The sequence below is a fragment of the Eptatretus burgeri genome, chromosome 12 (genome assembly GCF_056783735.1).
Source record: "Eptatretus burgeri isolate ZD-2024b chromosome 12, Ebu_testis_v1, whole genome shotgun sequence".
NCBI lineage: Eukaryota > Metazoa > Chordata > Myxini > Myxiniformes > Myxinidae > Eptatretus > Eptatretus burgeri.
Window position 1 is genome coordinate 32368518 of NC_140972.1, and position 11527 is coordinate 32380044.

At 44.2% G+C, this 11527-nt stretch overlaps 1 protein-coding gene across 2 annotated transcripts in view; it reads left to right on the plus strand.

Annotated features, from left to right (window-relative positions):
- Positions 1-11527, plus strand: part of LOC147015364 (zinc finger protein basonuclin-2-like) — a 326203-nt gene that overhangs the window by 313032 nt on the left and 1644 nt on the right. For both annotated transcript variants that reach the window (XM_085850040.1, XM_085850041.1), the window contains 2 exons: positions 9936-10076; positions 11121-11527. The exon at positions 11121-11527 is cut by the window's right edge. In XM_085850040.1, coding sequence (XP_085706166.1) covers positions 9936-10076; positions 11121-11527 — 548 coding nt within the window. The remainder of the gene's footprint in view (positions 1-9935; positions 10077-11120) is intronic.

Sequence of the window (11527 nt, forward strand, 5' to 3'; positions counted from 1 at the left end):
CCTGTACACCAGAGGCTTAATGAAGCGTCAGACTATACGGAGCGAACAAAATAGTGGCAATTTGACTTCTAAGCAGACTGAACAGACAGACAAAATGTGCAGCTGCAAATAAATTGACTGCACTTATTGCATCGGAAGGAAATGGCAGGGACCAATCAATATGAGGTTTGAGTTGGATTCAATAAAGAAAGTGGGATTGGCAGATGGGTCTGCTTCCGGTTCGGGTGTCTGAGTCATCAATTCGGTGTCATTTATTTATGCCTGCCCCGGCTTTGGGTCTTGAGCCAAACATTCGTACTTTAAGATGAGGGTGGAGGTGATTTATATAATCCTCGAGAAGAATGATGAAGGTTGACGTGATGGTTAATCGACCATTTGCCCATAAACCACGCTTTGAGGATTTCCTAGCTCGCTCAGCCAGGTGCCGAAGCTTTGACAACTCTATTTTCCCACGCGAAGCTGTGCTGATGGTTGTGACAATGTGCCACTACCAGAGAAAGCCCATCTCCGTATGCTACTGACTGTTGGTGCTGCGTCAACCGTGTCACAATTTGCTTTACTTGGACATCTGGCCTACATAATTGACATCACAGTCATGATGAAGGATTTTGTGGACCAAGTCATCTTATTGAGTCTATTCACTCTGTCTTTGAGCCTGCACAATTGCATGTGAAGTGTTGCCTGAGGTTTGTGCGTGACCAGATTCCAAATGGCTGCAACAAATAGTTGGCTGTCTCAGAGGTATTATCAATGAACGGAAATAGTATTATTTTGACCGGTTCCTGAAGTTGCCATGTGGGTGCCTTCTTACGTTGGCAAGACCGAACGAAAGCTGTCAGGTAGTCATTGTTTTGCAGTTGGCAGGTGGCGTGTTCAAGTTCAGTCCATCATGTCTCGACCACTGCAGTGCGATTTGGCTTGGTCGAACAAGGTTCTTGCACAAGATCGTTGTGCATAGTCGGGTAACCGCTTTTGAAGATAAGCATCCGGTCTGTATGCATGGGTTTGCGGTACACCTGGGTTCTCAATTGTCCGTCTGTTGCGCGTTTGACGCCAACGTCCAAAAATGCAATGAAGCCGGCTTACTCAAGTTCGTGTATGAACTGTATGGCAGGCACGTGATCCTATTGATGTGAGCTTGGAACCTGTCAGCCGTCTTTTTTCATCATAGTAAATGTGTCATCCACGTCGCGGAGCCAATGTTTGGGCATGTTTTCACCCTGTTATGCCTTTTGCTTGAAGTGTTGCATTACAATAACTCCGCAATTAAACCCGATATGGGAGAGCTCATGGGTGTGCCCTGGTGTTGATGGTGAATTTGACCCCCAGAGCAGAAGCATGTCGATGTGAAGCACAAGTATACACAGTAAATGATTATTTACCTCATTAAAATGGTGGAATATTTCACTCTTTCCCCTCCCTTATCCACATTATTATTATTATCATCATGTCATTACCAACTTCACCTATTCCTACCTCCTCATAACCTACTTTCCTACCTTCACAACTTCTCCTTTCACCCCATTCTCAATCTCGGTAGCAGCAAGCTACATGTCACGAGAACAATATTCCAAACTACCTTTGGCTCCACATTCACAATCTCTTGCGAGACTTCAAACCACACAAACGGCCATTCCTCAAAATTCCGTGGAATTGCCACTCAAGTGATTGTCCATCCCATCCAACCATTGGGACCATACTCTGTGCAGAGCGTTGGTGCTGCCTAAGCAGTCTCCTTGGCTATTAGGCACAATCATGGATGGGTCGCCATTCCGACACAGGATGCCAGCAAGCTGGTACTCATTTTGCCGACCTCGGAAGGATGGCAGGCACATTGAACCCCACCTGGTATTTGAACTCAGGATCCTTGGATCCCAAGTCCACTCTCCTAACCATTAAGCCAACACCGGGCATCAAGTGATTGTGAGTGGCCTGACTGTGTTAATAAATTATCCTAAATTGATTATCTACTTTGTGATGCATAAATATAACACCACACACACACACACACACACACACACACACACACACACACACACACACACACACACACACACACACACACACAACGTTAAAATGAAGCAATGACGAAACAACGTAGTTCACAATCTTAAGAGATTCCGTCTCATGGGATTTACGTGATGGAGGGACACAGAGACAGACAGACTCAAATAACGAGACTGACGTAAGAAGCGAATAATTATTATAATAATATATTGTGATGTTTTCAAATGCTCAATTTTCAAAAGCATTTATCTTTATTATACAAAACAAAACAAGATTTCTGAGTTAATTTGAAATATTGTTAAAGTTCCTTTTGCTCCTTTTAAAAATAATTAAAATAAAAATTGGGGGGGGGGGGCGGGGACGACGACATTGTATCAGTGTACCTGCGTGTTGTTCATCTCCACATTGCTGTTTGGTCCTTTTTTTTTGTTTGTTTTTGTATTTATTTTTTGTTGTTGTTGGGGGGAGGGTTGTTTTGTTCAGCTGGTGGTTATTGGCATGTTTCACTGCTTCACACTGTTTCTGGTTAGGGGCCCGTGCTGCTGTAAACACTGTTTATTACATAGTGGGATGGTGGTGATCAGAGTTGCGTGGGCCGCACTGCCCTGAGATAAATCCAACCACATCTATTACAAGAGGTACGTATTCTGAGCCGAGGCCTGTGGGTGCTAAATGTTCAGCTTCTCACCCTTGAGGTGTGCCCCACGGCAGGTGCTCTTGTGTTCGGTGTGTTTGCCACTCGGTTTTGGAAATTTCGGTCTTCGATGCGTGCAAGATAAATTTTGGCTTTCGGCTTTTGCCATCATAATATTTTTACAACTTGTTCTTGATAATCGTGACAATACTTTGACTTTTTTATTTATTTAATTTCATTTTATTTCATTTTATTCCCCAACATGATAGACATGCAAGTCGATTGCCAACAAGTTGGATTACTTTTATATCCTTTAAAATATCTTTTTGGTGTTCAAAATGTCAGGAAGGAGCTCGTAGATGTATCACGTGTCTGACAAGGACATCGGTGGACATCATTGTACTTTTACGTGAATCAGAAGATCGGTTGTAGAGAGAGAGGACAACCATGTGGTATATGAGATTTGAACCTTGAATTCCAGCATCACAAGTGAAATGATAAGATGGGAATACCAAACTAGTCAACCCCAAAAAACATTTTGCTGTCCTGTTGTGACTGAATAATGATTTTAGCTTTTTTTTTTTTAATTGAAGTACACTTCCCTTTTTCTCCAATCAAGATGAAGCAGAATTAAGAGTCTGATAGTAATAACATACTTGAGCACTTGTACTACTTGTCTGTATGTGTCCGTGTTCTGTACACACAATGGTAAGGTTTTAAATTCCTCAGGATTACCATGTCCTTTCACTCTGTACATCAACACTGATACTGACAAAACCAATTTAACATTTTCAACAGATATTTTGGTCTTTTTCAACAGGACAATTGCTATTATTGTCGAATGTAAAACTCGTCATGCTTGTGAAGGCTAGTGTCGAGTTGCACCGGCAGACAGGTTGAATAAATCAATTAAATCAACAGGACATTGGTCGAGGAATGCAGCAGGACATAATTCTGTCGTGGAAAGCAAGGACAAGTTGACATTTTGGGTGTTAACCCTTCTTCAGTGCAAAAGAGCAAAAGAGCAATCCTGCCCATGGTCTACAATGATGACCTTATCTTCACTCGCGCACCCGTTGTATCGCTTTGCAGATGACTTCTGTGCAGGTTTTCCAGTGATGACGTCATCAATGTCGACCACAGGCAGGATTGGTTCCAGAGTACTAGTTCAGGAATACCAACTTCTATCGGGAAGACATGGCAGAGAACTCAATCAAAGCAACCAGATGTTTTTTTCATGAACATCGGAAATCCAAGAACAAGTGTTGGAGATGAAAATGGACTCTAATCGCTGCCAATTTGGAAAGCAAGGCAGAGTGACCGACGTAATCAAATGCATGGAAAGTATTCAGTAAAATAGCCTTGACATATTGAGGGCATCCTTCCGTTATTGGCAGAATACGTAGCACGTCCAGGGTTCAATGACCGAGGCAAAAGCAAAACTGATGATCGGAGATTAGAGAATGAGAGAAATGTTTAGTCTTGACCTGATGCATCGATTGTTTCTATGAATTTGGTTATGATGCGGAGAAGGCTGACCGTTCTATTGTTGAAAGTCAGTTCTGGCACCATTCTCATGAATGGGGGGTTTGACGACTTTCCATGATGCAGGCTGGTAGCCCTCAGAGAATGACCTGAGAAAGACGGGTAAACAAAGCAGATTAGCAAGCCTTTAGGTGTTAAAACATTGATACCGATAGGTCCGGTAGCAGTGGATGCGTCGAGTGGTGAGGATTTTTATTTTTGAGAAAGGCTTTACAAAGAGACTGTGGACTTGCTGATTTACCTTATTTATGAAATGAAAGGTGATGACAAGGGTTGTTCCACATATTTATGCCATATTTTAATTATGAGCTCCCCAATCATGTCACCTTTGACTTGGAAGTCTTTCTCTCTCCTTTTCTTTCTCCTTGTTTTTGTCTCTTCTCTTTTCTCTTCTCTTCTCTTCTCTTTAACCAAACTTGGTGAAGCCAAAATTAAACAGAATGCCTCACTATGAGTAGAGCTTGACGGTTCAGACTTGGACAGTCAGGTCATAATGCTGATGGTTGCATTTAGACATATTCCATCAGAAATGGCTTCCTTCCTTATGAGCTGCTTGCTTTAAGCAATGAGTTTAGCTCTGTAGTTTCACAGTTAAGCTGTATACACTGTAGGAACTTTGGCAGAATTTAAAATGAAAGAAAAATTAAAAGAATTACCGTGACTTTTTTTCTTCAGTGAGAACTGTCCATTATTCGGAACTCTTTTATTTGGATTATTAAACAAAAAAAAAAACAAGTGATTACTACAGGGCATGGAGGGAAGGATTAACAGTGGTGTTAACGAACTTTTTTGGTTGAGGAATGAACAAATCTCGACGTCTCATTCTCCTATGGATGAGACCCTCTCAGACAGTCACTACACATGTAAACACTCACCCACCCATAACTAAACTACCGATCAGTCCTACCAATGTCCATGTACCCCCTATCTCCAATACCTCTCGGTACCTACCTCATTTCAGTTTAAACCGAATTGCTATTTCTGCTGCCACTACCTTTCTAGAGAGACCATTCCATGTATTAACTCCTCTCTAAGTCACATTGCTACCATCCTGCTCAACTCTCCTGCTCATTACTCTTAAGACCGTGGCCCCTGGTCCTGCCATTGTCCATCCTGTTTATTCCATCGATACCCTTCATTATCTTAAATATCTCCATCATATCCCCTCCTATTCACCTCCTTTGTAATGTATGAAGTTCTGTCTCTTTCACTCATCATAGCTTAGTCGAGCGAAGTCCAGAATTTATCTCGTCATTCTATGCTGAACACTCTCTATGGCAGCTATGTCCTTTTTCATGTAGTGATGAAAACTGTATGCATTATTCTAAATTCTAAAAACTGTAACAACTCGATTTTGAATTTATGGTGGACAATTTTTAGAAAGGGTTCTTGTGCAATTATCCCTAAACTAGCCTGGTGTAAGCTTAACCGTAAGATATTAGGGTCTTGAGTTCAAGTTGCTTTCACCATTGAATTAACAACAGGTGGGTTGACTCAACTTGTCATCATTCTGAGTTCGGCAAAATGAGTATAAGTTCACTGGTAACGGGCACTATATCAGCAACACAGCCTCACCCCCAGAAAATGATGCAACCAGGAGTCACAGGCCGCAAAGAATAAATAAATCCCTTAACTGGATTTAAACTCATTCCATCCATCGGTTTTCGAGTGCAGACAAGTACAAGTCAAATGTGCACCAACCAAATTATATGTATTATGATTGATCTAAACCTCATGGAGCCTTTTAAATTCATCACATGCAGCAGGACATAAAATATTGATGTAGTTTACATGAATAACATAGACACAAGGAGAGGATGGACAAATTGACACAACACAATATTGTACTGCAAATGAGATTTTTAACCTAAGATCCTAGTTCAGATGAGAGCACCAAACAGAGCACTCATTCACACAGTTCCCACCCCACCCCACTCCTTCCCTTATGTTCCCTTCCCAACAAACCCCTTCCCTTCCCTTTTCTACCCCCCCCCCAATCCCTTTTCTAGCCCTTCCCCCATCCCTTTTCGAACCATCTCTTCCCTTCTCCACACACCCGTTCCCTTCTCTACACACCCGTTCCCTTCTCTACACACCCGTTCCCTTCTCTACACACCCGTTCCCGTTCCCCTCTAACCATCTCTTCCATTCTCCACACACCCGTTCCCTTCTCTACACACCCCTTCCCTTCTCTACACACCCCTTCCCTTCTCTACACACCCCTTCCCTTCTCCACACACCCCTTCCCTTCTCCACACACCCCTTCCCTTCTCCACACCCCCCTTCCCTTCTCCACACACCCCTTCCCTTCTCCACACACCCCTTCCCATCTCTACACACCCCTTCCCTTCTCTACACACACCTTCCCTTCTCTACACACCCCTTCCCTTCTCTACACACCCCTTCCCTTCTCTACACACCCCTTCACTTCTCCACACACCCCTTCACTTCTCCACACACCCCTTCCCTTCTCTACACACCCTTTCCCTTCTCTACACGCCCCTTTCCCTTCTCTACACACCCCCTTCCCTTCTCTACACACCCTTACCCTTCCCTACACACCCTTACCCTTCTCTACACACCCTTACCCTTCTCTACACACCCTTACCCTTCTCTACACACCCCCTTCCCTTCTCTACACACCCCCTTCCCTTCTCTACACACCCCCTTCCCTTCTCTACACACCCCCTTCCCTTCTCTACACACCCCCTTCCCTTCTCTACACACCCCTTCCCTTCTCCACACACCCCTTCCCTTCTCTACACACCCCCTTCCCTTCTCTACACACCCCTTCCCTTCTCTACACACCCCCTTCCCTTCTCTACACACCCCCTTCCCTTCTCTACACACCCCTTCCCTTCTCTACACACCCCCTTCCCTTCTCTACACACCCCCTTCCCTTCTCCACACACCCCTTCCCTTCTCTACACACCCCTTCCCTTCTCTACACACCCCCTTCCCTTCTCTACACACCCCCTTCCCTTCTCTACACACCCCTTCCCTTCTCCACACACCCCCTTCCCTTCTCTACACACCCCCTTCCCTTCTCTACACACCCCTTCCCTTCTCTACACACACCCCTTCCCTTCTCTACACACCCCTTCCCTTCTCTACACACCCCCTTCCCTTCTCCACACACCCCTTCCCTTCTCTACACACCCCCTTCCCTTCTCTACACACCCCCTTCCCTTCTCTACACACCCCTTCCCTTCTCCACACACCCCTTCCCTTCTCTACACACCCCCTTCCCTTCTCTACACACCCCCTTCCCTTCTCTACACACCCCCTTCCCTTCTCTACACACCCCCTTCCCTTCTCTACACACCCCTTCCCTTCTCTACACACCCTTACCCTTCTCTACACACCCCCTTCCCTTCTCATTTCTGATACCATGTAATGATTTGCAAATGATTAATTGTGCTGCTCTTTGACGCCATGATTGTCGAGCAGTGATTGGTCCATAATAGCGTCCTCCAAAACAATAGAGTACACCGTGATTGTCTTGGAACTTGAAAAGAGTACCTTCAAGGCAGCATTGATTAAATACAACTCTAAGGAAGACAAATGAATTGAAGATTGTGGATGGTTTCTGCGATTTTAATTTAACTTTCTTCGAATCGATGAAGTAGATGGAAAGATAGACTCATTATGCTCAATTAAAACGGAATGCTCTCCATCATGAAGAATTCCGCAGCAACTCTTTCTCAAGGATGTGATCTTGTGTACGTAATTCTCACAGTCAAAGGTAAAACAATTTGCCTTTTAATTATTTTCCTTCCCGTTCATTGGTGGTCATAACGCCCTCTGATGTTGCAATTCTTGTGATGGTTCGAGTTTATGAAGAGGCAACAACGAAACGATGTTTTAAAGTGCGTTTTCCAATAACGAAACTTAAAAGTTATTATTTTTTTTTTAATCATGCCCACCCACCCATCGCCATTTTCCACCTCATCGGTGCTAATTCGATGATGTAATGAAAGGAACCTGGCCAAGTTTACGCGCGAGCAGACCTATGGTTCTCTCCGAGCCATTTAATATTTGTTTTGGTCATGTGGAGGAGTCGAAAAGGTTGGTTAGAGATTTAAAATGGTGAGAAGGTGGGAATAGGAGAGAGAATGGAGGATTAGGAGCATAGTAAAATGAGGGAGAGGTTTGGATGTGATGGGAGTGAAAGGGAGGAAAGAAGCCGATAGTCAGTTGGGGGTAGGGTCACAATTCTGCCATATTTGGATATCTTACAAGTCAACAACTCTTTATTGTATTTCAAAAAGATGCATTCCTTCATATAATCGGAGAGTACGCTTGAAGCAAAAGAAGGACCCCATGGTCTGCCGTGAGCATTTCGCAGAGAAGAGCTTTGATAGTTCCTGAAGTTATGGCATCATTTGTAATGAAAGTCCGATCGAAGAGGAAAGCTATTCAAGGCATTTTGGTGAATGTTAACGAGTTATATTTGCGAGTTATGTGCTCGCCACATTTCGCAGATTAGTGTAGCCATGCAGACCACGGCTCGTGTTTTACTCGTGAAGAGCTCGAGGTTGTAGAATCGAGGGTTGTGTTGGTGTGATGCTCCATCTGGATCACAACCGAAGCGCGTCTCTGGTATCTCCAAAGCGTGTGCACCGTATTGCGCACTGACCCCTCCAGCTTGGATCCTACGGTTCAGTTCCGACAGTACTCGTTTGAGAGCAAATGTTCAACATCTAAAAGGCTTCCTTGTGAGAAAATCGGATGATTCTGGTTGATTATATCACCTGTTCCATATCCTGTTCTCTTCCTCCAGAGATTTATTGAAAAATAAAAAGTGAGAGAAATGGAATGTTTCTCCCATAATGTTGTCTGACTTGGTGGATGTAATCTCTGAAATGAAATGTACATGTTTTGCACCTGCTGTCATGTTAGGAAATTTTTATTTCTTTTTCTTTTATTGTTTTTTTTTTTTTTTAAGGTATGTAGATCAAAAAGGTATGTCGATCACATCAAATAATTCTCCATTTAGTTTGCACTTTACAACTATGCTTCCTGTTTGAAGTCACTCCATTTCAGTTTGCTTCATCCGTTTGTATAACGATTGTTGTGCTTTGACGTGTGATCTCCCTGTTTTGGTTTTACGGTTTTGGAGCACTTTTGTCTCAACCTTTTGGGTTTTTCAGTTATTTCCTGCATTGCACACTTTTAACTGAAAGAAAAACAACTTTGAGAAGTTGTCGGCCGTAGTGCAGTCCTTTCCCCCACCCATGGCTCGTCCAAAGTATTAGGGAAGTTAAACAGTTCCACAATGCTCAATAGTCCATTGTCCGCTGAGCCCGGTGGTGTTTCTTTTTTTTCTTTTACCAATTTCCCACTGAAACTCGGGGGAATAAATTGATAGCTTTGACACTGAGAACGAGAGACATATTAGAATAAATGACCCGGAGCCGATCATTTATTTTGGTGCACACTCAGCTGACCACCTTGAATAATTAGCCTCATGCCCTGTGGTTCTTCTATACCTGCTCTGCTGCACATACTTTATAGCTGGTAGGTCAAGCCTGGTTAATCTTGAAGCTTGGTGCTGCCTGCTGAATGATTTCAAACCACACGAGGGCTGCCCCAAGCCCTCTGTGCTGGAAAGTACAAATTGTCAGGGAGCTTGTGAAGCAGAGATGCTTTATCTTCTTTTCTTTTCTTTCTTTTTTTTGGGGGGTGGGGGGCGTATTCAGTCCTTGCTTCTTCTTCTTCTTCCTCTTCTCTTTTATATGCTCACCAGATTTCACGGTGGAGATGGTGCCAGGAGTCCGTTCGAAAGCCGCGGTAATTGTGCAGCGCTGTTGCGGCGAAGCGAGTCCGCCCGGATCCCGTCCTTAGAACAAGCGCGAAGTGCTGCCCTGGACCCAAGCTCTCATGAGAAGTATTGATGGGTATTCGGGAAGGTGCTTGCCTCTTGGGTTAGAGGGGGAGGGGACAAGTGCTCGGGAGAAATGGTAACTAAAGCAAAGAGAGGGTTGACATATGTCCATTGTTTGTGCCAGAAGGCAGATTTATTAGTGAGGTGGAGTAAGTTGGTGAAGGGAGGCAGAGATGCGTTCGGTTCGGGGATGGTGATGAAAAGTAGGATAGGTGGAAATGGAAGGGGGCTTTGGGAAAGACAGTTGAAGAAGGAAAGTCCAACATCGCTGCATAAATAAACCTTCACCACAGCCTCCCTGCAGGCTCCTACAAGACTCCGTAATTTTCTACTGCTGTGCCACGGACCCTGGGGAGTTCTTGAATAATAAGAGATGCATCTAGCAGCTACTTGCATGTTATTGATGGGGGCAGCTTGAGTCTATTATCCCAGGCTGGTGCTAACCAGACCATCAGACTTCCCACTGCTACGCACCAGTGCACCTTTGTTATGTCCACATTAAAGGTTGCTGCAGACAGCAGAATTCCGTATTCACAGCAGAGATGGTCACAGATAACAGCAGGAACATTCGAGAGAGAGAAAAAAATGAGATAATGCATGGGGAAAGGGGGAATTGGCCCTGTTTAAGATAAATCCAACTTTTGGCTGGAGCCCCATGCTTGGTTAAACGTTTTGTTGTCAAAATCGTTGACTGTTTAGTAATCGACTAAATTATTAATGCCATCATACATCTACCATAAGGGCCACATCCCCAGAAATATGCATTATTTAAGTACTGCATCAGGCACGCCATTCAGAGCTTTCGAGGGCACTCGAGACACACACGATTATATGTACTCCGTGACAATTTGGGAAATCAATGGTGTTGGTTATTACCTGGAATAGTAGGCTACGTTTTGTTATTCCGAGATGAAAACTAGGGCGAGGGGGGATCCAAGATATCACTTTAACTTGAGATGTTGCTCCTAAGGTGCCAATGTTGTTTGCACAGATGTGAATAATTGTACAAACTGAAACCCATGATAAATTATTGTGTGGATCCCACAGGCACAGTGATCACATCAACCTGCATCGGAAACTTCTCACCAAGGGACTGGATGATGTGAGCATGGAGTCCTTGGAGAGCCCGGTCATGGAACGCTACACGCGGGACGCTGAGCTTCTAGCCAAGCTCTACTGCGGACGTATGGATGCTTCACCTCTCGACAATGGACACTATAGAATTGAGGTGCCACCAGAGCATAATGCGCAAGACTTAAACGTGGAGGCAGCTGCAACAGCCAGGCAAATGCCAATACAGAGCAATGGCTGTGCACAGCTTAGTGTAGATGATGGTTCTGTGCTTGACCTCAGCACCAATCCAGGATTGAGGCCTGATGGTAGTGCATGTTCTTCTGATGGTGCCAGTGATGAAGGCCTCAACCTCGAGGATAGCGATGATTCCAGTGAAGTTG